The sequence below is a fragment of the Cylas formicarius genome, unplaced genomic scaffold (genome assembly GCF_029955315.1).
Source record: "Cylas formicarius isolate icCylForm1 unplaced genomic scaffold, icCylForm1.1 PGA_scaffold_10__41_contigs__length_53128322, whole genome shotgun sequence".
Classification (NCBI taxonomy): Eukaryota; Metazoa; Arthropoda; class Insecta; order Coleoptera; family Brentidae; genus Cylas; species Cylas formicarius.
In genome coordinates this window covers 35017891-35045558 of record NW_026844214.1, presented here as the reverse complement: position 1 = coordinate 35045558, position 27668 = coordinate 35017891, and the positions used below count along the sequence as shown (strand labels likewise).

Genomic DNA, 27668 nt, shown 5'->3' with positions numbered 1-27668 from the left:
CCTCGTCTTCACTTTCGTTAAAATACTCTTTGTATCTCCTACTAGCTTTCGTGAGTCGGTAGCTATCGGCTGATTCCCGTTTAATATCAGTTTCGATACCAGAATCGATAAATTTGTCAAGTTTGCTAATGCTTCCTGAGTTACTGCAATAACTCTTATCTAAATCATACATCTTCGAATTGATATAGGGATCGATTTTTTTCTCTTTACGTAACGAATCGTGGTAAGAAGTGTCACGTGAGTTATCGTTACGATATTTCGGAGCGGGATGAATTTCAGGAGTCGATTTGTATATTTTCTTATTTTTAAGCAACTTGTGCCTTTCGTAATATGTTCGTTTATTTAACGAATGGCTCGGATCAAATTGCCTATTTTCCGGAGAGGACCGATATTCACTTGCTTGAGAATCGAAACTTTTCGGTTCACTATCAAAACTATTTAGTGAATAATCCGTAACATGTCGAGTAGTAAATTTTCGAATTTCGTCGCTGCAAAAAAATGAAAATTCAATTACATGAATATTTTCGAATTGTAAGAGCGCATTGTTGAACCTAACTCTACCATATAACTTTATGTAACGTCCTATATATAATAGTCAAAATACAATACCATATAGCAACTAGATATATAGAGGCCCTGCATATGCCGATACGAAGCAACCGCCGATATTAAGCAACTATGAAAACATTCTTGAGTAGGTTTTTTACCATTGACCTGGCGGCATTATCGTCAATAAATTTGGATGTGACATTTTACGGCGTTATTTTCTCAAAATATGCTTATATTCCTGTTAAATGTTTTGGGAAAACGAGCGTGCAAAATACTCTTTAGAAAGAAATTGGTGCAGGTTAGTGGGTGAAATGTACCGCCTGCGGCGCATTAATTTTTCCAGTAGTAGGGCCAATATATTATCTAATAGCTATATGGATACTAAACTGAATTAAAAAAAAAATTAAATTTATCTAGATAAATTATTCCATAATATATAGGGTCGTTTAAAATGAATGTTTGTTATGTGACAGGTAGAAAGGATTCACAGTTCATATTTTTATGTATGTGATAGTGGTGGTATATACATAAAAATGTAAATACAATAAATAAATAAATTCATAATAATCACATTATTAATTTGCTATATTTATGTATATTAATTAAGTTCGTCATGGAACGCCATATTGTTTGGTCAATTACTGTTTCAATAAATATGCAAAAGTTTTAAAGCTTGAATAACATATTAACTAAAGAATAAAAAGTTCTGATGACACTTTTTATCAATAGATAATATCACAAGCTTCTTTTCGAAGCGCAAAATTTGAAAGTCCGAAGTGAAGTCTTGGAGAAACGTTTGGCATCTGTTAAACACTTCAAACAATAGTCGACAATCTTTTATCTTGCAACAAATATTTTAGCAAAATAGGAGAGAAGTTAGCTACGCATAAAATATATTATAAAATTCCTACATAGAGTAATTGTCAATGAAACTTAACAAACCACCGATAAGTTAAAGAAAAATAAATCAAATTGTATTGATGAAATAAGATCGGAAACCCTACAATTTTTAAAAGAACATATACCGGGTGCATTGCCGAACGGAACATGGCAAATCCCATGTAAATTTTTAGGGGGCCAAATATTGGCTCTCCTGCACTTGTTATAGCAAGTTGTAATATAACTTTTTGATGGAGCCAAAATTATTAACTCATGTGCCGAGTTTGAATAAATTTTAATCAGGCAAATGAGCAAATTTGTATAGTTTACAATACATTTTGACAATGACAACACGAAAATTCGCGACAGTAACCATAATTAAGTCGCATTATGCAGGAAACAGTCAGAGCAGTGTCTGAAATGTTTTCAGTTTATTTTCCTGCTAAAACGATACCTTTGACTTCCATATTTAAACGCATTATTACCCAATTCGAGTCCAAAGGCACCGTAATAAATAACTGCAAATGTTTAGCTGAAAATGTCGATAATACAGCAGAAGAAAGGGACAATAGAGATTTGAACATTTTCTTGTAAATAAACATGAAAACACAAATATTTTTTCTATAAATATGGAAAGCACCAAGAGCTCCGGGAAGGCGATGAAGAAAGATGATTTTGAAACGATGGAAAAAGCAAATAATGATAGGGATTTTTAAAAAATGTTATGGTGGGAATTTGCGAGTATCATAATATTGGGCCTTTTTTAATGGATTATAACTCACGGCACTTACACACGGACACACGGACTTATCTCGCCGAATAACTTCTTTCTGTGGGGTCACTTGAAAAGGGTTATCAATAAAAATGTTAAATTTGAAAATTTTAAACAGTTACAAATGAATTTTATATTCGCTTAGGACATTTACTTAAAAAATAATGCTTATTTTAGATAATGTTTCTTTTTAGCAATGTTCTGTAGCCGTATTTTTATTATAATTGTTAATTCTTTTTAATAAAAGAGTTGAGGGTCAAATTTACAGTCGTTCCTTGATGCTTCCTTGTTGCTTAAACCGTCCTTTAAATTAAATTCATTCCAAGAAAGCTTTATGGGATGCGGAGGCCTTAAGAACCGAGTATGAGTTTGATCCTAAGAAAAACATAACATAACTTACTTTAATTTGAATGTGTGAAACCAAATGTGCATGTCTTTATTGTAAACCAACTTTTATTTGATATGTCATTGCCGTCGTTAAGTTTTGGAAATAGCGTCATGGAAAATATTCACTGGTATTTGTTGTATTGTTGACCTTTTGTTATCATATTTAATTCAGACCTCTTCAAAAAGTTATATTACAATTTTGCTATAAAATGAACAGCAATATAATAAATTCGTTTTTGAAAGAGAGAACATAACAGAAACCATAACTGCAGACCCATTTCTCTTATTTCCAATAATCACGAGCACTGAGAGTATTTTTAATATTTGGTTAGTTAGTTTTTTTTCAAAATTATCTGCGCTCTCTGACAAACAATTTGACTTTCGCTTCAAAAAACTAAAAGTTCATGGTATCCGAGGTGTTAAAATTTATTTTGATTATTTACAATAATTTTAAAATTATTTTTTGTCTACTTTTTCTTATTTGTCGTAAGGAAGCAAATAAATAGATATTTATTTGTTTGAAAACATGAAATTTTGACCAGTTTTGTGTATCATTTCAGAATCACAAATTTTAAAGGACCCTCTATAATATAGAATACATTTATTTGGATAATAATTCGAACCCCGCATTAGATATGTATAGGAAAGTACAAACAAAAATAATCTGAACAAAACAGTGAATCTAAAAATGTAATAAAATACAGGGTTGGTCATTTAAAATTACGCTATTGCCATAAGTTACTATTGGAAGCGTTCAAAATATTTTGATTTTGTATCTCATAGTCTTATGGTTCTCCGTAAACGTCTCACCTACTGTCGACCATTCTAGACAAATATAGGGAAAACAAATTTAGACTACAAAAAACATGTCCATAATATTATAATGTACTTAGGTGATATTAACTAAATATATCCTACCGTGCCTTATAGCCTGTCATTTTATTTTCAAACAAAGGTCCGTCCAAGGGACTAACAGATCTATAATCCAATGATGTCTGGTTAGTTTTCATGATCGGCAGAACAGAAATTCTTGGATATTCCGGAGTCGTACTTTTAATTTCATTTATTCTCCTATTGCTTCGAGATTCCAAAAGGTCTCTCCGTTTAACGAGATCGTCTCGAATATCAGCTTTCGCATCTTTGTAGCTGATATTTAAATTAATTCCATTTTCGGGCGATTCCGTCAAACTTTCCCTACGTTTTGTGTCCATGCCATCTCCGCACCCTCTATATGACGAATTCATATAGTTAGTATATTCCACGTTGGCGTCGCTGAATCCATTCAGTTGTGTGGTGTTTTTATATTTCGGTAAAATAGGGCTTTCTTGTAGTCGATATATGTCATCAAAATAGACATTGCTATGGGAGTCAGAGAAATTTCGATCTCCAAAATGAGTAAAGGATTTATTTCCGAGGCTTTCGTCGCAGCCCAATCCCTCATCCGAATCTGATTGGGGTTGTTTTTTAGTACTGGGATAGAAAGTGTGGACAGTGTGTTTCGTTGGACCTTCAACAGAAACGAACATGTAAATAGGCAATAGGCAACCAACACAACACATTGGTATAGCCAATAACACTGAAGCCAATGTTCTTGAGATGTTGATTTAGCGCGCAATTATTAAGCGTATGTTTTGTCACTTGGCAGTATTGTTTTTGTGTTTTGTTACAAGAAATTAAAATTTCGGCATACATTTTACTCGGTTTTATCTGTCTTGTCATTATTTAAATATTTTGTTGATGATTTTATTATTCTCTAAAGAATTTGTTTAGAATTTGATTTACTTACTTCAGTTATTATGTTATGTACAGGGAGGAAGAAATTTGATACTTTTAAAGAGTCCCGTTTCCAAAAGATATATGCGAAAACTAATGTCGTATCGGTTAATAATTATTAAATTGTAATTTTTAAAAAGGCTATATTAATTCATTTAATGGTGAGTTAAAAGTTGCATTGATCATAACAAAAAGGCTACAGCGATGTTCTAAAACTACATATTTTCGAAAAGCACCCTATAAACCTGTAACTGTACTAGATATCCATGTGCGGTTTGTACCATTATTTTCTTTTGAATGACTTCAGACACCGGCATTGGTTTTTGTCTATCGCCTTTAGACAGGGCGATAGTTTAGTTAAAAGTTTCCAATTTGAATACAAAAGTTTGATGAACTGACTTAAACTTTTTAATTATATGACTTTTATGTGTTCAGGTTTTGTAGGCCAGGTACAAACTTTCTTAGTTTAAATTTAACACCCTATATGTGTCTTGATACCCATTCGGAGAGTGCGTTTCAGGCCAAATTCGACCATATCTATATGATAGTTGAAGATTGTGACGCGACGTTTTGTATCCACAGACATTTTTGTTAATTTTCTGACACAAACGATAAATGAGAACATTTCTAATACCAATTAATTGTTATAAAGGTATACTATAAATAAAATAAAGCACTAACGTTTATGTTAACTGAAACAGTTTCAGTGAAACTCTGAAGAAGCCAACAAGTTGATTGGAGAAACGTCAGTAAGTTTGATTTATAAATAACCGACGCAGGAGGAGTCCAGAAGTTTTGATATATGATGGTAGGTGTCCACGTCTACATCTTGGAATTATTGGTCATCAGGTGCTTAAAAATACATTATAATTATTTTATTTATAAATTTAGTTTTATTTGGCTGATTATAGGAATAACAACAAAGTCTAAAGGTACAAAATACTTGTTTTCGGTTTTTAATTTTTGGCAATAAAGTAAAGTATGACGGTCAGTGATTTCGAAATGGTTATTTTATACCTCCATTATTATATATCGTTGAAATTGTCTTTTAATGCTTAATTTAGATACAAAGTAATATATCAGGGGTTCCTTAAAAAAACAACGGGGCAACACATGATGCTCGCTTAAAAATTTGCTTGACTGGGATAAGGCAGCGCAAACTTCAATCTTTTATTTGGCTATTTATAGAATTTAGAAAGATTTAAAACACTTTCTCTGATAGTTTCTGGTTATGTAAACAAAGAAAAATGCCTATGGACACGAAATATCGCGTCATTAATATATACTATCATATATCATTGAAATGCACTTTCCGAATGTGTATCGATATCATCCATCATCTTAAGCGGAGTTACGTATACTGTAAAATAGCAACCAAAGCTGAGTTTATCTACTAAAATAAAAATTAAACTTAAAATGTCGATAAAATATATATCATTTACTAGATCAAAACCATTCCGATAAGCCCATGACTTCTGCTAGGTTGGCAGATAAGACAAAAAAAAGGAATATTTAAAGTGCGAATTGTGAAAATTTTATTATGTAGAATCATAGACCGAATGTTGACCAATAAAGATAAAATTTTAAAGATCTATTTTTCATAATTTCTAGGTGAAAAATCTTGTTAATTGATTTCAATTTATCAATTCTTATAGTTTAATGTTCTAGGCTGTCAAATAAGAGAAGAAAAAAGTAATATTTAGAATGTGAATTGTGAACATTTTATTATCAGGTGGGAGAAACAAAAAGGAATATTTTGAGTATGAATTTTGAAAATTTTATGTTATGTTCATAATTTTAAGATATGAGAAAAAAAAGTAATATTTAGAGTGTGAATTGTGAACATTTTATTACCAGGACTTCTGCTCTGTGATAAGTTCGTTTTTAAATGTTTAATATTCAGCAAATATCGCAAAACTTTCAAGTGACAATCAATAATTTTTTGTTATTGTTGTTTAACATATCATATTGCGACTTAAAAGAAAATGTCAAATAAAAATGTAAATAGTCTCGAAATAATAAGAAATTTCAATGCAAACGTCAGGCCGTATTCAAAAAACTAACCTTTTATACAGGACGTCCAAATAGCCGGTCAGTTCAATACAGTTCCTTTATTATTTGTTTTAGAGAAAAATGTTGAATACAAAAATTATCGATGAGACTAAAGGAAACAATTCAAAATTATTTTCAAATATATATGATATATTATGGCATTAACAGAAACTCCCTTTTATACTCAATCAGGGGTTGTTATGGTTTATAATGAGTGTTTTATTTATGGCCTTTTTTTCTTCAAAAATGCCCTGTGTTTAATATCCTATATTTTTGACGCCGTTTCCGAAAGTTTATACTTATAGTTGAAGTTAGTTCGAATCGTATATAAAGGGCGAGTCCAAATGAAAAATATTAATTTTCGCGAAAAATTCAAATGGAACACCCTGTACATTGTAGTTGCCTATACCTAAACTTAGTATTTTTTGAGGTATACACATTTTTACGAACGAAATAAATATTACCTGCACGTGAAAAGTCTATAGAGACGAATTAGAAATAATTATTTTTTCAGATGTGAACTGCGCAACTTTGGAAAAACAATTTAAACAGTATTTTACGCTAGGGATAACATTAAAAATGCAATATTAATGTAGCTAATAGTTCTACAAAAAACACTTAAAAACTAAAAAAAAAAATGGCAAAACAAAAAACTGTTAGTTAACTTTCATTTTATTTATTGCTCGAAATTTCTATACACGCTCTAAACGATTGGGTAGTATTCGCTAGCATATCTTGACTAATACTTTGAAAGGCTTATCTTCACATTCTCTGCATCACTTGTTTGAAATAGTTCTTAACATATTTTGCAACCTCTGATCTAACAAGTCTAATTAAAATTGCACATTCACTATACTTTCAAAAAAATGGGGCCTACAATGTTATTTCCTATTTAACATTTAAAGACCATTTTTTGGAGTGTATTGTTTGCGTAATAGTGAAAATAATGTCTATTAACACAACCGATTCATCCGTAAATAACATTCGAAAAAATCATCTTGCTCAAAAATTCTTTCTTGTGCCTATTCACAAAATGTTGATCTAATTTGATAATCATTTTCATTGAATTCTCGATAAAATTGTACATGATAAGTACGCATCTTATTTTTTCGCAAAATATTAAAGTTTGCAAAAGTTTTGGGGCATTTGTCGTACATTACATGTGGATTTTTCTGTGACATTAATACTTGAAATTCATTTTCCTCGTTCACTACAGTCTTGACTCTTTTGTTCTTTTCATAAGCAACAAATTACCGTAGCTAATAATGCATTCTTAACAGCAACAGTACGAAAATCATGTCGACCATTTCTTGCATCGAAAAATTCACGACTGAGTTGCAAGTTAAGCAAGCAACTAACAACAAATTAATTGAGAAAACTAATACAGAGTTCATCGGTTTCAAATAATTATTTTTTTGCTCAAGTTGTATATTTGCATGACTAACTTAGATTTTCATGGCCAACTTACAGTAAAAGACGAAATCTGAAAAAAATGTTTTATAGTTCAATAATATTATTAATTAATAATTAATTAATTAATGAAGCATTAAGAAAGGCAAAATTTCCACATTAATGGAAAAAAGAAAATATTTTTTGTCAAAATTAAAAATTTACCTATTTATTTTTATTCTTTTTTTTTTGGCTTATTGCGATATTTTCTCATAACTTGACAAAAGTTTTGTTTGTAAAAATGTATATACCCCGAAAAATACTAGGTATAAAGGCTGCTTAATAAAATAAAAGAGCGGTAACAAGAGCAATTACTTGAAGTAAAATATGTAGGGCGTTCCTTTCAATTTTTTCACGAAAATTAATATTTTTAATTTTAACTGCACCCTGTATAAACGATACGAACTAACTTCAAGACAAGTATGGGTGAATGACTCTACTACTTTATAAAATTATTGACATAATAAAATTACAGCTGTCAAAAATGTTTTAAACACGAGCTTTTTTTTTATGAATAAATGGCCAACATCCGAAAACATTCGGCATAGACTATAACAATCCTACATTGGGTGATTGAGTATAAAAAGGAATATCTACTAATGCATGCATATACAGGGGGCATCATTTAAAAATTAAGTTTGGTTTTTCACATATTCTCATATATTTAAAGATAATTTTAAATTGTTTTTTTAGTCTTATCTATAACTTTTGAATTTAACATTTTTTCTAAACCAAGTATAAATGAGATATATTACTTTCACACAGAATTTAGAGGCCTTGTATATATTTTCTTGAACTGTTTGTTCACAATATGTACAACGCACTTTTTCCGTCTATCGTATTCCATATTTTCGATATATAATATGTTATTTAATAAGTGTGCCATGAAATGATAAATATTAATTTGTCCTTAATTGTTATTTAATTAGACTCCTCTATCGGTTGTTGATGAGTCGGATAATTGGCGAAACTACGATGACTCACGACTTTTTGTACAACCCTGTATAATCTTTTTGGCAAAAAAATGAAACCGATTTCGAAATATTTTTTTCATTTATTTAGCGGTTGCTAAATGATAAGCACTCTTGATAAACCCCAGTTAATATTAATATTAAGTTCATCGTTGTGTTTGAGTTTATATCGAAAGTCGATTGCCATAATACCGATGGTACAATTGTTACTCGAAGTTTTAAGATTTTAAAGTTCATTTTCAAAACATTTTTAATAGAGCAAATGTTTCGTTGATTTTATGTTTTACACGAAAAACTGTCCATTGTTTGTCGCACTTGAATGATATGTTACACTAGCGATAATCATACGGAAGTTTCAATAATATTTACTAACAAGTAGCATAATTAATGTAAGCAGCGCTACTGAACGCCCACTTGATTAATATGGTAAGCTCCATTCGGATTGATTACCTATACTGTTTTCCCCACACACCACCTGTGCGTAAATAATTGGGCTACCTGGTTGGGAATTTTCAGTCAACTTTTCGGCGCCAGAGCTATTTGTGTAGGAGAATGGTAAGTTGTTATTGTGAAATATCTCCTTATTCGGAGTTACCAGAGGAACAGGCCTGGGTGGAGGCGAAGAGCATTTAGCACTGTTCAGCCTTTTCACCATCCTGTCCACCGTGCCACCTGAAAATAAAAAGGTGGGACACACCATGTATAGGGTGATTCATCAATAATTGGAAATATTTTAATTGTATAATCCTGAATTCAAAATACTAAGATTCAACTCCAACCACTTAGATAAAATGTGTTTTTCATGTTTTCTTATTATTAAGTCTGTAACAGAATAGCAATAAATAACGTTATGCTTTTGTTAAATCTGAATTAAGGTTTTATTTGTTGTTATTTATTGGTTTTACTGTGTAATAGATGCGATCTTACAGTAATGTATGAAGTATTGGTGGGTAATTTTTAAATTTTTAACACTCTCACACACTCACACATTCTATCAATCAGTAAGGAGACATGTTCTATTCAAGTGATTTGAGTCAAATCTTAATATTTCGAGCTCAAGATTCTACAGAACTACTCCGAATTATCAGGAAGAACCTCCATGAACCTGCAAATGTTAAATATATATGCAAATAAAATAATCTAGAGGGGATTTGTTATATACCCTAAGAAAAGCGACTATGCTGCATTCTTCAACATATTTTACAATGATAGAAACCTGCCCTTGCGTCGCCATATAAAATAATTCATTCATACACTCAAACCAACTTGGATAAGCTCCAAATACATTCGTGGTGAATACTAATAAAAGTTAATCAAACTTTGTTATACCTTTTCTGTGTAATCTGCCAGTGTCTTGGCTATTGATTTTCTCGGCGGACATCTCTAGCTCCGTTACTGAGGTTTGAATCTTTGGCTCTATGGATTTACGATCATGATCGTTTAATCCACGATCTGCTATTCTAGCGGGATTAGTATTTACTTTGATTTCTTCTGGACTATCATTACTCGTTTTATGTTTTCTGTGCGTCAACGATTTTATTTTCTTGCCCAACCCAGAATACTTAAATTTCGATTTTTTTCCGCTAGAGATTTTTTCTGCTTTATCCAGATCGATTATTATCGGTTGGGGTTCTGTTCTAGGTTCGGTATTATTCTTGTAGCGAATTCCCGTTTCTTTGTAGATCTCTTCATCAATTTCGTCAATGTATTCCTTCAGTTTTTCTGTTATACTTTCTCGGCTTGGGTTTGTTTTTTCTGGCTGCAAGTAAATCACATTCTTTTAGTACGGGGTGTCCCGAAATTTGCTTTTGCTTAAGTGCAAATGTAATAAAACATAAAAAGCGCTTATACGACTTTAAATTTATATCAAAATTAATATTTTGGGCGAATTAATTTTCAGTAGTGGGAAAATAGAACTTGAACATTTTTTTAAATTTCTCTAATACATATGTTTATGTACAGAAATAACTAATACCAAATATCAAAACCCAATATTTAAGTGGCAATACATAATTCAAGTTGTGGCACCCGACTGGTTTTCGATCGATATTCTATAATGTTATATATTTATATTTACTTATGTTTTATAGTTTTATAGGTCGTTATATTATTTGCGTTTATTTTTGACTGGTGTAAAGTGTGGATGTATTTAATCTACGCCATTTTGTATTTGTGCTTAGTGTGCTTTACATTATAATAATGGAAGCAACATAAAAACAATATTACAAATCGTACCATCGTGTTTGAGTACAACCCGTAAAACGCCAAATAAACTTTCTGTTGGTCTACCAGAAAATAAAAGCAGTCTTTTTTGTTAACATTATGTCACTTTAGCCTTAACCTTAACTCTTCGAACTTGCACCCATCCTATTGCAGTCTCCATAGGAATGTCTTCCTGCCAATGCCAATATGCTTTAAAATCAGTATTTAGGTTTCCACTAATTAAAAAAAAATCCTTTTTGTTTTTTTTTGTTAAATAATTTACATTTTACAAAACTTTAAGCTAATTATTTTGGTTTAAATCGCATGGCTAAATTTTCTATGCACAGATCTTTTAGCTTTAACACCGCGAACCTCAGCAAAAGAAAAACTTTGGTGTTTGTACGCAAGATGTCACCATAAACATATCCACTAAAGGTAAATTATCAGATTGACCTTTTAAAAATCGGCTTCGTTCATTTTCGAAATTTTCTTTTTGATACTAAACACAAGATAATAAAAGCAAGCGACAGGATCCAAACTAAAAGTAAAATTAAAACCACCAAGACGAATGGCTTCTCTATGCTACCGTCCGGGTGGCGCGTAATCTAACAACCGCTCACAGTAAATGGCAGTGCGTTTCAAAGAGGATTTAAATGTTACAATTTTTAATTGCTTATATTTGTTACATAGAACTACGAAATTATTTTTTGTGAACCGTAGTTCTTTGATGGAAGATACAAGAAAAGTTAAACAGTTCCCAGAGAGATATAAGGTAATACGAATAACAAAGAATAAAGAATTAGAAAGAAAATCGGAGAGGCCAAAGAGAAGGAAGCAAAAGAAAAGTGTGAATAAATCGAAGCCTTATAACGAAAGTACGATAGCCACAATGTACATCGAAAGATCAAAGAAATGACTTTCGGATTCAAAAGAAAACAACAAGGAAATCTAACAGACAGTGAAGGAAACATTTTACTGAACAAAAAAGAAAAAATGGGATGCTGGAAAGAATACCTCGAGAAACTTTTTGAAGATCAAAGGAATAACCTTAATATAAATAGAGAAGAATCAGTAGAAGGACGTCAAATCTTAGATCAAGAAGTCCAGTCAGCAATAAATCAGTTAAAAGATGGCAAAGCAACAGGTCCTGATCCGGAGGCAGTAACCTTGATCACTAAACTGTTCAATGACTCTGGAAAAATACCATCAGAGTGGCTAAAGTCCGAATTTATTGTACTTCCTAAGAAACCAGGAGCCAAAAAGTGCGAGGAATACCGTACGATCAGCTTCATGAGTCATCTTCTAAAACTATTCCTCAAAATAATACACAAGAGAATCTACAATTTGTGTGAAAACCAAATATCACCCAACCAGTTTGGCTTCATAAAAGCGGTTGGAAAAAGAGAAGCCTTATTTTAAATACACGTCCTGATACAAAGGTGCAGAGATGTAAATTGCGATGTGTATGCATGTTTAGTTGACTTTGAAAACGCGTTCGATAGAGTGAAACATGAGAAAGGACCTCAGACTAATTGAAAACCTCTACTGGAACCAGACGGCAAACCTAAGGATGGAAGGAGAACATACAGAAAACGTCAAAATTATCCCCACTCATTTTCAATTTTCATTTTCATTCCGAGAGGATATTTAACGAAGCCCTGTATGATATGAAAAATATTACTAAATGGACTCCGATTAAACAACATAAGGTATGCAGACAACTTAAAGGATCTGCAAAACCTTAATGGACAGCATCGCCCATCATAGTCAACAGTATGGCCTTAACATCAATGTTAAGAAGACAAAAATGATGATAATAATTAAGAATAAGATAACACGAAGAAAAATCTACATAAACCAAATTCTCATAGAAAGAATAAAACAGTACAACTACCTTGGTACTATTATAAATGAAGAATGGACCAACAATCAAGAAATCAGAGCACGCATTGCAAAAGCTAAGTCCACATTCAACCGAATGAGTGCATTCTTTAAGAGCCACAACTAACCAAAATGAGAATGTTGCGTTACTACATCTTTTCCATCCTCTTCTATGGTGTAGAATCATGGACCTTAAATGAAGATATGTGTAGCAAATTACAAGCGTTCGAAATGTGGCTATACAGGCGAATATTAAAAATCCCGTGGACATATCATGTTACTAATGAAGAAGTACTTCGACGAATGAAAAAAGATCGTGAAATAATCAACACCATCAAAATACGCAAGCTACAGTACTTCGGCCACATAATGAGAAACGAACCAAGATACACCTTGCTTCAATCCATCTTGCATTGAAATTGCAAATTTAATAAAAAATACTTGAAAACAATTGTATAACGTATTTCTTAAAATACGGAAGCTTCGTTGCACCTTTAGTCTAGTCATATCTAATCTTATTTCCGCATCGGCTGAAATATTACGGTGTAAAATTAAAAATCTTACTTGCTGCACGTTAATATCAATATTTTCTTTGTCGGGATGATGATGACAAGCGAAATAATCTTCCGGCTGGATGGCTTCAATAATAGGCGATAACTGTTTTTTATTTCGAGTTTCTAGTGTGCATTCGCTGTCGCTCTCCGATTTTTTCCTTCGCTTCGATGAATCGCTGCCAGAGGGTCCAAACTTTATTGATTTCAATGACGACACATCACTGATGCTTCGGCGGAGGTTGGGGGCTTTTGGTTTTGAACTTTTATCCGATTTCTTGAATATATCAAAAAAAGACGGATTGTTCTGGTTATTTCCAGTAAAACTACGTGGTGGCTTCTTCGGCGGCGTTAATTCTAACGAGCTTCTTCGTTTATTAACTTTTCGGTCCAAAGATAACGCAGAGCCTTTTCTTGGCACGGTGTAGAAATTTCCTGAAAATTGCAAAAACATCACGTTGCACAAAAGAATGAAAACTCCTATGCACCATAGGCAGCGTCAGATGTCACGAAATTTTATGGGTATTCTAAACGATTTCTTATCGATAAACATGTTTTGTATGGATGTATAGACTAACATTCCATATTAATTTATTAAACAATAAATACACTTTAGACCCATTATTTAAAAACCTTTAGTCGACCAAATAAACATTGTGAAAGTGTTTGCAAAGTTTAGACAATTCACAATATTAATAACTCTGTTGGATGAAGGTTTTAACAAAATTATTAATAGTCAAAATGTAGAATACATAACATTTTACTGAATAATATTCTTTGAATAGAATATTGATTTTTTGAAGAAAATTTTACTTAGGGTGAGACGAGTGTTTTCTTTGTCATACATGTGAGTACAAAAAAGATTATTTTATTTGATATAAATGTTTGAAGGAAATATTATTTAATCATCAAAAATATTGTGTAAAACAAAATCGGTAAAAATATATCGGTCAATAAATTAATCTATTAACACCCTCCCATTTATATAAAGAAGCAAGAGAGAGACAACTATTTTCATTACTACCCGTTTTATTCTAATGCAAAATTTGCGTGATTTTTATATCATGCTGTTGCCATTCCAGTTTAGATCGAGTTCACTCGCGGCAACATTGGCAAATACACTTTAACTATTTACTCCACTGCCGCGTAAAAAATGGTTTATATCTCTTGAAAACGGATTTTAATTATAATTTTCTTCGGAAATAAAATTAAAATATAAAATCTGTTCAAGCTTTCAAAAGAAATTTTCAAATTATATATTTATTAAAATAAATAGAACCTTTATTTCCATATTATTTTTGGATAAATGCATAAAGAGTGTACCTACGTTTTGAAGCAAACAAACACTTACCGTTTTGACGTGCAATACAATCAAGGCTGTCGACTTGTCGTAACACTTCAGCCGCTTCTTCGGATAGCTCTTGTTTCGTTTTTTTTACTCGCTCTTTTCGAACAGGAGGGGTAGTTAGTTGATTATTTCCATTGCTGTTGGTACCAGAAGGAGTGCGTGTTTTCTCGCGGGTCACTGAAATAAAAATAAAAAAAAATTTGAAGCGACGATAAAAAATATATTAGGATATGACCTGGCGGCGGTCAACAGCCAACATAGCTACTGACAGTTCTTTAATTGGACAGCTTCTAGTTTATATGACGCAAAGTACAGGTAGTTCTTAGCCGTTCGAGGCATATCAATGTTTACCGTACTAGGACCACTATATATTACTTAATGATAGATGGATGGAACTAAACATGCACCATTAAATAAGATGGTGCGATTTATGTGATTGATGTGATAACCTTGAAGGCCATTTTCCAGAAAAAGTGTTTTTTTTTTATCTATACTATTTTTATATTACGCATAGTATGTCAAAAAAACCGAACTTCTCTTTTTTCGGTGCAATTACACAAGTTCTTTAAATTTTATTGTTAAGAATCATTAGTAGTGTAGAACCTGTACATCGAACGTACGGATTAATAAAAGAGAGACATGGCGAAAATAGATAGATAGATAGACTTTCAAATCCAGTGGCCCGAAATCGCCACAAAACTTCGAATATAAGTAAAATGAAAGACCTTGCCTTCCGTGTCTATGGTAGACGGGAATGCTTATCGAGCAATAGGAACGAAGCGAGCGAGCGGTCAAATAATTAATTACTTCATACGGTGGGTAAATAATAGATTAGTAATAGTCTAATTCAATATCAACACATTCTAAAAAAGTGAAAAAGAATGCGGAAAGCGTAATATTAAAATCGTAAAGATAAAGTACTAAATCCGAGTACATATCTTTACATTTTTGTTAGAAATATGGAACGCATATTAATTAACATAAGTGTATATTATTATGTATTTTATTTAGATTATATACAAGCGCTAACGAATTAAATTAACGATTTGGATAAATCCTTGAAAAAAAAAACTATAAGTATACATAATTATTCCATATACTTGCTGCACCGACCTCATTTGCATCATAGATACACACCAAGTGGATTCTTTTTGTATTTTTGAAAATTGTACGTCAGCAGATTAAACAAACTAATTACTTCTTCTTTCTTTTTTTTTCCATTATTTTTGTAAATCAATACAGTATATAACAACAAATCTGTAAATAGTGCTTAATAGCTCTGATGTCGATGATACTTACAATTATTTATCACAGTATTGGAGAGATTCACTTATTTATAACAATATTTAAATATATTTTAATTTGAGGTCTAAAGTTTTTAATATTTCTTTAATTTTGCTGACACCTGACTGTATGTCTTCATAGCTAGCAGGAAGGGCATTATTAAGTCCTATCTTTGTTCTTGTATACATTACAAACTATTTAGAGACTAGTATTGTAAGTATGGGCGTATAGAGTGGCTAGTTTAACACATTATCTCACAACCTGGAAAACGAAATAAAAAAAAAGTTGATTTCCTTTAGTGATCTGTATTGATATTTAAACAAAAATAGTCAGTGGTCAAAAATTAATATTAAAAATTTAAATGACAAAATTATATATTTTTTTTAAGTATTGTTATTTTATTGTTTATTTATTTGCTTTTATTAAAATTACTAGCTTTTTCTCTGTTTATGTTTAGAAGTCTCCGAGAAACCCAAAATGCATTAATATAGAAACCAAAATACAAACATCCACTATACATATACAATAAAATATTGTGAAGGTATAAGTAACTCCAAACAACTTTTGCCTTTAACTTTTTTTGATATTGTTTAAATCTTTTGAGGGAAAGTGTAATTTCATAATAAACGGGTTACAACCGTACATACTTAGTTATCATGATAGCTATATTAGACTTTTGTGTTTCAATTAATATTTAGTAATATAAAACTAAGCCCAGAAATATTAAGTTCATCATATAATCAACAAATTCGAAATTCTATTTTGAAGCACTTGATTAATATTAAAACTAGTTTTATCATGTGCTCCCCCATCGGCCACAAATATCTGAAATGAGATGGGCAAAAGACCTACTAACTTCGTTGAGGGTGAGGTGATTCACAATATGAATTGACTTACGTGGTTTTGGTTATTAGCAGCTGGTTTAGTAAAAAATTGAAATTATTCAGTTTTTTTCCCGGTTTTTGATTTGACTTTTATGGCCATTAAATTTGTTACCAAATTTCTTAAATCAAAACGTTCAAAGTAAATTATAAAATTTGATGTATATAGGAGTTCAATTACGACAAACAAATCTGATGGCATAGAATCATCACTACGTTACAACATCTAATCTGAAAGCTGTATAAAAAGCTCGAAAGGCAATTAGAATGCGATCGGTGTGGGCGGAGATAGAAGGTCGCGAAACATCGTTGTCGAACCAACTTTGGCATAAGTTGTTATTTGTATATGCAAATATACAAGTTCGTCTTTAATACCTGCTAATTTTTCAATATACCGATTGTTTGAAAAAGACGATATTTAGGGATATTTTTGCGTAAAGGCTTTTAAAAATACTTCCACATTGGGAGTTTTTGTACATTTTGACAACAATAAATTGTTGGTAAATGTTGATTTTTGCTCTACAGGTTCGAAAGAAATCAACTGCAGCAAAAATCATCAAAACGCGCAAAATCTTTCACATCCATGAAAATTTGGCATTTTTAGATATATAAAGACAAAATTATGTGGTCTAAAAATATTTGACTTTTTTTTAAATTTTAATATTTTTTAATTCCGTAATTTATATAGTTACCAATACAGCATTTTAACGAAGACAACAACAATAATGAGCTATTTAAATAATACCTCATGTCAATCTATACGTAAAATTTGGAACGTACACTCACTTTGAATTGTTTTACGTAACTGAACACGAAACGATTACGTTACGCTCACTGTCGGCAACATTACGTATTTTGTATTAATCTTATTCCACTTTATTTGTCACAATTTAACATGTTACGTTAAACCTATCTGTCCGGTTCGAATTCAGCAACTTTCACAAATATCTCCCGCGAGAGACTGAACCGACCAGCGCGAGCACATCAGGATTATTTTTCCAATAGCGATTTACATATTTATCGACACACCGGGCAAGGAAAGAAGGAATCGCGTCCTTGTCTGCCGTTTGCGTGGAAGGTTTTATATTAGACACCGTAGGTGTTTATAAAGAGTAGAATATATGCTGAAAACCAGCTGACATTTGAATAATATAAATAATCAGTATCGCCTACTCCGGATTCCTATAATCGACGCCCAAACCTGTACCCATCGTCGGAAATAGCGTTTTTTGTTGGAGTATAGCAGAACATGAGATCACATTCGTTTCTGGAAACGTTCTGGTGCAGTGCGGCGCAATATGAAAACAAACATTCCTCTAAACTCCTGGAATCATCTAAGGATAATTTTAATGTATATACTTATATGTTTCTTTTTTTTTATAGTTCACATTTAGTTAAATATATGATAACAATTTATAACAAAAGTGATATAAGCGATAACTACAGGAGAAAGAGAGTGAACCACCATCTTTAGCACAGGATGCAAGAATATAAAAACGGATAAAATATGATAACATTCGAAAAAAAATTATTTAATTTTTTTGTTAATTATTTACTTTATTTATCCACATATAATTAGTTAGTACGACATCCAGGATTTTTTTTTACTTATAAGCCAGTGAATTATCTTGTTTATTGTTTTATAGAATGATTTTTGTTTTAATTCTCTTGACAACATATATATTTTGGGAATTGTATATGTTGGGATCACAACTGATTAATAATTTTTAGTATTTGGGGGTCTCTGAATAAAGCCTCCGATTAATAATGTTCGTTTTTATTTAATATGACTACTAATAGTATAGTATGTCACAAAATTTAGTGGCGAGTTTGTTTTTTGATGTTGCAGGAGCGGAGTGCATCGGTCGAATACATTCACACAGGGACGTATGGCGTGACCACAGACATCCAACTTAAAGACATTGCATAAATCATTCATAAAATTGCCGTTATGATTCAAATATAGGCATTTAGGCAAGGGACAAGAAGCACGTGAAATCGAAAAACTCCCCTACAATGGAGAAAGCGTTGTAACGTTGTCATATTAAAAAACATTTCTTACAAACCATATCGCTATTGCTAAAAAAAGAACAATTTTTTATATTATTATTTTTATTAAAAAGATTATTTTATGTATAGCGGTGTCCAGTACTGTCAACATTTTCACACCCCGTTAACATATTTGGATCACTTTAAAATGGAAATAAAGCTTAATAATAATAATCTTCCTTGATCAAATATCTACGGAGGTGATGATCACATGTGACAAATGTTTAAATAGCATCAGTGTTTGAAATATTAACCGAAACCGTTCTATTGCCCTCAACCCGTGACTAAAATACGCGAAACGCCGTTTAATGAACACTGGATACTGAATTCTGTGAAAATTTGATGTTTGCATTCGAAATAATTATTGTTATAAGAATTCTGTACTCCGCCATAGGCACAGCTATTTGGTAAATTGTGGTTTTAGTTTCTGACATTTCTAGCTAGAATCCTCTAAAACTGACCATACTTCTTCAAGGTCAACCCCGATTTCTGTCGTTCTTCCTCGGATTTTTAATCTAAAAATAGCGTTCTCAAATAAATTGTTAACCAGTATACTCGTAGATCTGAAATTCGGAGAGACACCCGTTATTCGCGTAATTGTTTCATTAATCTATTTTTGAAGATGACCGCCGCTTGAGTCAATAAAATAACCTTATCTTACCAAAAATGAAATACTGCACAAACACTTTTGGAAATATGATTTTTATTATGTTGCCAAAGTACCGTTACATCCCGAATGAGATTACCAGGAAAACAACCAGTAAAGGTAATTGACGAATGTGAAGCAGTGTTACTATGTGGAAGCATAATTACTAGTATTAAACGGTTTTGAATAATGATTTTAATTTTAAATATTATTGCTATTTTCTTAGATCAGGAGTATAAAGAAACTAAAAAAGATAAAAGATAATGAGATTTTAAACGGCTTAATGTTCATCTTGAAATTTTTTCATTTTCATCGCACACAAAAAATAATTATTACACCTTACTGACATATTAGCTAGTGGGAATAATCCATGGAGTTGATTATGTTGTTTACTTGGCAACAAATAGGTATATTATTTATAGTTATAGAGATATAGAACTTATTAAAGCGAAATTTTTTTTGTAAATCCAACGAGTTTTTCGTTATAAAACAATTATATAATATATATATATATATATATATATATATATATATATATATATATATATATATATATATATATATATATATATATATATATATATATATATATATATATATATATATATATATATATATATATATATATATATATATATATATATATATATATATATATATATATATATATATATATATAGTTATAAGTAAAAACCGTACATCCAAACCAACCAAGCAACCAATACAAAATTTTAATATGTGATATTTCAATTCTGTTTTTAAAATCTAGGACACTAATGTTAAAAACAAGATATTCAAGGGATATTTTCAGGTTTCTATAAGCATCAGTTTCTTCTTTTCGTGCTGTTAAAGAAATAGAAGAGAAATGTATCAATATTTGCCACATCTTACCCACCAATGTAAAACTTAGAATTTTTTGTTTTTGTCAATCTGTAGTTATATAGATACTTAGCTATATATACCGTTTCTATTTGAAAGTCGTATAAAAATGTCACCAAAACTGATTCAGTGTGGACCTCTCAATCGTAATATAATTTAATAACATAACAAATGATATTAAACAACTTGAAATTTTAAAATTCGAACGGTTCAATTTGAACCACATCCTTGATGAATACTTTAACTACCATTGAAAATTTAAAAGGTTAACGTGGAAGGGTATTTCTGACTTAAGTAAAAGATAAAACCACAAAAAGTTATAATAAACTAAAAAAAATAAACCGAACTACTGAAATTTTAGTTTTCAATGCGGAACTAGACTGTAAGTATTCAAAAATATGTCCAATAGGTTCAACAAAAATTGTTGATTTGCAAAAGGTTTAAATTTATTGCCCATCTATCATGCTGTACATTTTAGAACAGCTAATATATCTGGATTTTCAATGATATACCATATGCCGATAAAAACAGATGGAAAAAATATGTCAAAAAAACTTCAAATGGACACCTTTTAAATTTAACTTTGTATAACAAAATGCGAGCTAGCTATGAAAAGTGACCGGATTGCGAAAACCGCAACCTTCTAACTCTAATATTAACCGAGATAAGTTGCATTGAATGCTGGATCGTAATTTTGAATTCCAAGGTTTGAATAAATGATGATATTTATGCAATAAAGAAATGCTTTTATACGTGTTAATATACTGCTAAGAGTAAGTTTTTGTCTATATTCTTTAACTATAAGTTATGGCAAACGTACATTAAAAAGGGGTTGCTGTTCTCTTATTAAGGTTCAATCTCTCATTATTTTTTGTAATATATTAATTAGTATAGTGATTGTGATGCTGATTTTAAATATATCCACGTATTATTCAGTTAAAATGGCCAATTTCAGGGTGAGTTTTTCTCCATAAGTATTATTTGTTTGATTTATTTTAGTTCGCAATTGCTCAAGATAAGCGATTACTTGTCCTGTTTTAACGTCCAAGTCTTCATATTTGCGCAAGATTCAGTGGTTCTTATGGTACAAAAATACATACATTTAGTTAGATTTGGTTAGTTGAATTTTTGGAAAGCATGTTTTGCCCTATAAAAGTGCGCAATATTTAATATTGGTAGTTTAAAATTCAAGAAATTAAAAAGATATTTGAAAAATGGTAGCAAATTTTCGTTTGGGTGGTGCACAATTTGCGCTTTATTTGGATATTGTTTTTGGTGACAACGACATATATGGACGGGAAACTTGACGGAACCTTTCATGGTATTATGGTTAACACTCATTTCGCAGAATCTCATGTGTTAAAATACGTTGGCTTAATTTGGTTTGGAATTTGGCTTAGACTACCAAACTAAACATTATTTAGGCAATTAAAACATTTTATAGTAGCTTACTGCTATCTTTAGGACCTGCTTCTGCTTTCCAATATTTATTTAATTAATACTCAGTTTTTGATCATATTAGAATAATTGTATAATTTCACTGAGCTGATGCAAATATTCACGAAAAGAGGTTACTGTTCTGCTCTACCGTGCAGGTCTCCGTATTGATTTATAGCAAACATAAATATTTTTTTATTGCGATTATTGTATCTATTTTCTTAACATTTGAAATATTTAAATCAGATCTCTTAATTTTTTAAATAAATATTAATTTTTTCGGAGGATAAACACCGTTCGTTCTAGAATATACCCTAATTTTTCTAATTTTTTACTCAAGATCCATAACTCAACTTGTATATGCTGTGTACAAGTTAGTTTTAGCATATTCGATAAAGGTGAGCAGAGGGATATTATTCAACTCGACCTCAAGAAACATTACTATAGTTTGCCTATAGCGCATTATTTTAGAAGCATGAGCATCAGAGAATCAGAAGGAACGTCTTCAGATTCAGATTCTACGAGATTCTCCGAGGTTCGGTGTTTAAACTTCAATGTATTTATTAATGATCTGGAAGAGAACATAAAGACAAAACTTCTTAAAACAAATTGCTCAGAGTCTGGACATTTACTATGAATTCTAGTGGCACTTTTGTTTCGTTTTTTTATAACCGGATGCAATCATGTTTATTTTCTCGTTTTTAATCTCTTTTTTTCTCTTTGCTGCTGAACCTGGCCGAAAAAATCCTGAAATTTAAATTTAATACGTACATAATTAAGTACGAGTATATCGATTAATGTAGAAGGTTGCATTAAAAAAAATACATCTGTAAACAACCATGTTTGTCTCTTAAAAAGCTCTTGTTTTGGAAAGTTAATTTTGTATTCTACATACATATTATATGTCCCATAACCACTTCCATTTTTTTGTAAAATACTTTTAAGGAAATTTGCACGATATTATTTGTTGTATAAAACTCGTTAACCAAACATAACTCAATAAGCACAAATCGAAGCTAAAAAGAACTAACGGTGTTATAATTGAATTTGTTCTTCGCTTGTCTGGCGCTCGGTAAATAAAGTAATTTTCGACCTTAAAGAAAGACAAATGCGTAATTTCCCACACCTAGTGGTTAAAGTGATGTAAAATACGCGCACATCAGTTGGACAAGGCAAGTTCACTCAAGTTTGACCAGTACACGAAAGTGTTTTCAAAATTTTACCACTTTCGGTCATGGTTATACCATTTTAAACTAGGTTTTTTCAACTTCTGTTTTTATTTTTTCCTAGTCGATGTGCCTGTGTTTCAGTCTATGATGATTGAAATTATAAAAAAACGAATCACTTAAACGTGTGATAAATTTTAACGGCGAAAATCAGGTGTGAAAATGAATTTGTGGCTATTTGCCATGTGTGAAATTAGCAAAAAGAATTAGAAAACCAAAATTAGTCAATTCGCATTTGAGCCAATGAGGCAGTGATGCGAAAATAAGTGAATTAAATTAAATTTAAAAAAAAATCATGAAATCGCATTCTCAACAGACCACTTGAACTCCTCAACGTCCTTTACACCAATTATCTATTAAAAAGTACAGCGTATCACCTTTTCAACATTCAAGAAAGTCTAAAATTAAAATAATGCTTGTTTGTACTCTTTGATTTAGTTTTTTTTTATGGGATTATCAGGTTAGTAAATTTTTACACAATTATTGGATTCATTTAAGAGGATTGTCAGTTTACTCGTTCGTTTCTATTTATAATATATATAATATCTATTTTACATTCAATGTAAATCAATGAAATTGAGGATAAAGAATCAATCCTGATTGTAAAAATATCTAAGACGTACAATAGCAGAACATTCATTGTGACAAATAACGCAATACTGGACTATTTATAAATCTATCGAAAATATATTGAAAAAATAAATTCTATCTCATCAGAATCATACCATTGTTGTAGGAGAACTTCTGTTAGTTTTAGTTAATGGAAGAAGCGAAATCACTCAATTAAAAAACATGGAACATGGAAGCGTACTAAAGTAGCAGAAGGCTTAATAGATGAATGTCTTTAATAACTTCAAGTACTCTAGAGTATGCAGGTTTATTGTAAGTAGCATAGAAGTTGTCAATTTTAGTTACACAAAGTAATGAAAATTTGCTATTATTATTATAAACGCTCAGAAATTTTTATTGTACTAAAGGGTAGAAATATAAATATATGTTTTATAGTAATTAATTCTGACAAGAACATCCCTTCAAATATACCTAAATCCAATTACCATAATTTACCACCTTTGCTCTAGATAGACCAACATATTGATATATTGAGTGACCCCTTTTTCAGTGGGATTGTACGGGTAACTTTTGAAACATTAGTTACAAATAGATTACATGGTATTTAGATGCATAATACCATGAGACCAGCAAAATTAAAATATTCAAGGTATACTAAGAAATATGTTGCAAAAACCCAATCCCTTGATTTCAATAATTCTTTCCTAGCACGTTTACTTCAAATTTTACAAAATCTGCATTTAAAAAGCCGCTTTTCAAAAGCTTTTTCTTCAAAAACGGGTAATGATATACATAAAGTATTTATTAACTATATAATTAGGTTGGTTTTTATAAGAAATCTAAAAATTCATAAAAATCCCGGGTATTATATTTAAAATTTCATTACTGGTTGGTTGTAATAGTTCAGACTTGGGACATGCTGTAGATTAAGGAAGTGAATTTCAAGAAACCCTACAACCTTTTGTATAGCCTTTTTTGTAAAATTGGAATTATACGTTGAAAAAAACTTCCTAGTTCACCTCTAATAAATTTTAGTAGATTCAGGGCAGGCAAATACAACCTTTATCCCATCTAGCACTGTATTTTTGATGTTTTCAAAGCTATAAAATGTGGCCACTATGTATAAAACAATAACTTTACCACAGTTACACTAGAGTGCATCTTTGTTAATTTCGTATGCGAAAGAAGAAATGAGTTGATTGCACGTAACACAAAACAAGTCAATGCGTACACTATTAGGATGTCATTACCGGGTTAGTAAAAAGTACCGGAAGACTTAAATATCTCCAAATCTGCCAAAGCTGGAATGATTAAATTTAATATCTCGGGGTTTTTCAACATGCAGAATTCAAAAATGCTTATAGCAGCCAACAAATTCTTAACATCTCAGAATCATGGAGGTTTTAGAAGTGTATCACTACGAGGCTACCAGAATTGTAACTATCATTGCGAAATCTGACATTACTGTTATCATTTTTGAATTCTGCATTCTTCAAAAACACCAAGGTTCTTTTTAGTACTTTTTACTAACTCACTATACATACCTATAGATACAACGTGAAATGCGTTAAATACGTTAAAATTCCCGACGAGTTACTTACATTAGGGGTATTTATTTTGAATATTTAGGTAATTAGTTAAATTATTTAAGCAGTAAGTGGCAATTATGAAATAATAAAAAAATAAAATCCAATTATTCAAAAATACGATCGCAAACAAAACTTTATATATATAAATATATAAGTTGTGTGGGTCACGTGCTGAAATCGCCAATATTTCTATATCGCTATTAAAAACACATGCGTTCTTTGAAAACAAAAGGCGCGTGTACCTACGTGTCGGTGTCCGTTCACGTTTTCCAAGTAGTTGCACGTTTATGGACAACGAAAATAATGTGATTATATAGTTTTGAATATCGATATGCCACTTTCTATATAAAAGTGTTGGGCAATGCACCTGAAGCTGAACGTTATTAATAATGAGTGCGATATTGTGGCCTTTAGCTTTGATTGATAATGCGTACTACAAAATTTGCAACGTTCTCATAAGTTAGACTTCGACTGTTCATCTAACTGTTTATAAAGTCTGGACCAAATAAACTTTTAATCGTGGCGACAGAAGCTTGTCAACGAGTGAACTCAAAATTTCCAATACTCAAATATATTTGATATATGATACCGTTTTATCAATATATGCGTAAAACAACACAAAAATGGTCAACTCTCACAAAAGAAGACAAAGCACAAATATAGTTTTTCTGTCTCATGTTTACAGATGGACAGGAGCCGACGAGAGAAACGAAGTAAATATCGAAGTGTCGATAGGCAAATATAATTCCGCTCGTAAGAGATTTGAAGTTTCTGTTAAACATGTGGCCTATCTCAAAACATTAAGTACTACAACGTTTCTAAACAAATCTTATTAATTTAGAACACACTTTAAAGCCTTTAGATATGATGCAAATTCTACAAATATTTCTGCATGCATATCAGATAGAAATTGCTGTTAAAAATACATGTATTTTTAACTGCCAATTTTTTGGTGGTAGACACGATGCAACTTGTTCGAGCATAAATGTGCTTGACTGTTTTGGTATTTGGTTGTTTTTGAAATTTTGACGCAATAAACCATACTTTTTAGTGTTCAGACGTTTTAATGAAATGGTTAAACTTTATGCAAAAACGTATTTACGAGGCATGGATATATAAGAAGAATCCATAATTTGACAACGAAAAGAAATGGGGATGTTTAATGTCTAAATTTTCTAATAAACAATTTCATGGATTTTTCTTTATAAACAATAAGCCAAAAACTAGATTGGCTTCTTAAATATTTTTTCCACTTAGATTTTTCCTTTCCAATGTTTAGCATGCCACATAGTTTTTAAAAGTATAACTAAATGGTATTCTTTGTTATGAGTGTTTATACATACATACATATATTGAAATTAGGTACATTAGTAGTTAGTTGCGGTATTATAGTAACAGGAATGATTTTTCTTAGAGGTTTGTTAATAGATCCTTCAATTAACAGTGTTAATTTTTTCATTTGAGTCAGTGGTTGAGTTCGACCCCTTAATACTGCGGCTTTCAAGTTCTTTTGTTCTTCCTGCTTCACTCTACTCCACTTAACAAATTTGTACTAATAACAAAGTCCGAAATGGGCTAAATATATTTAATAGTCTTCGGTAATAGGACGTTTGAGTCGAAATGCAAGGGGGGTTTCACTCCTCCCCATAGGCAATACATATACACTATGGGCAAACTCTCAGTGTCCAGTCAGAAGTTCTGTCTTTTTCTGTTCTGTGGTACTGTCTGGTCGCTTCGGGAATACGGGCTCCCTCAATACCGGGAAGTTAGTCCATACTTAATTACACAAGACGATTTACATGCAATTGGTCTTTTGCTGTTTTCTTTTTTGGTTACGAGATTCGCTTTTCAGTTTTCTTCTGCTTATGTGTTGCTGGTGCCTATAGTACAGCAATTCTATCATGTTCGGTGTGAAGCATTCCATCAATCCAGAATGCAGAAGTATGTCACTAATATAAATGGAGTTCAATTAACAATAGTTAAAAAACGCCGCTTTGACTTTTTCTCGTTTATTTTCCCTTAAATAATAAATATAAAAAGACTTTTATAGCCCTTTGTTAGTTGCCGGTTTTATATTTTAACATTCTCTTTTTTTTATATAGTTTTGTATATATATATATATATATATATATATATATATATATATATATATATATATATATATATATATATATATATATATATATATATATATATATATATATATATATATATATATATATTGTAATAGATGCTTCAGTTTTCGGTAATTTCCTATGCGATTTGTCTTGGACCACATTATTTAAAAATCCAA

The 27668-nt window shown here is 31.1% G+C and overlaps 1 protein-coding gene across 4 annotated transcripts in view; it reads right to left on the bottom strand.

Annotated features, from left to right (window-relative positions):
• The window catches only part of LOC132708567 (uncharacterized), a 40740-nt gene that overhangs the window by 4219 nt on the left and 8853 nt on the right, over nucleotides 1-27668 (bottom strand). For 2 of the 4 annotated variants that reach the window (XM_060680948.1, XM_060680958.1), the window contains 6 exons: nucleotides 14818-14991; nucleotides 13480-13901; nucleotides 10162-10591; nucleotides 9283-9504; nucleotides 3506-4094; nucleotides 2-488 (listed from right to left, as the gene is read on the bottom strand). In XM_060680948.1, the coding sequence (XP_060536931.1) occupies nucleotides 2-488; nucleotides 3506-4094; nucleotides 9283-9504; nucleotides 10162-10591; nucleotides 13480-13901; nucleotides 14818-14991 (2324 nt within the window). Of the gene's footprint in view, nucleotide 1; nucleotides 489-3505; nucleotides 4095-9282; nucleotides 9505-10161; nucleotides 10592-13479; nucleotides 13902-14817; nucleotides 14992-17765; nucleotides 17946-27668 lie in introns of those variants that run through there. The other 2 variants (XM_060680974.1, XM_060680967.1) reach the window with 2 other exon arrangements.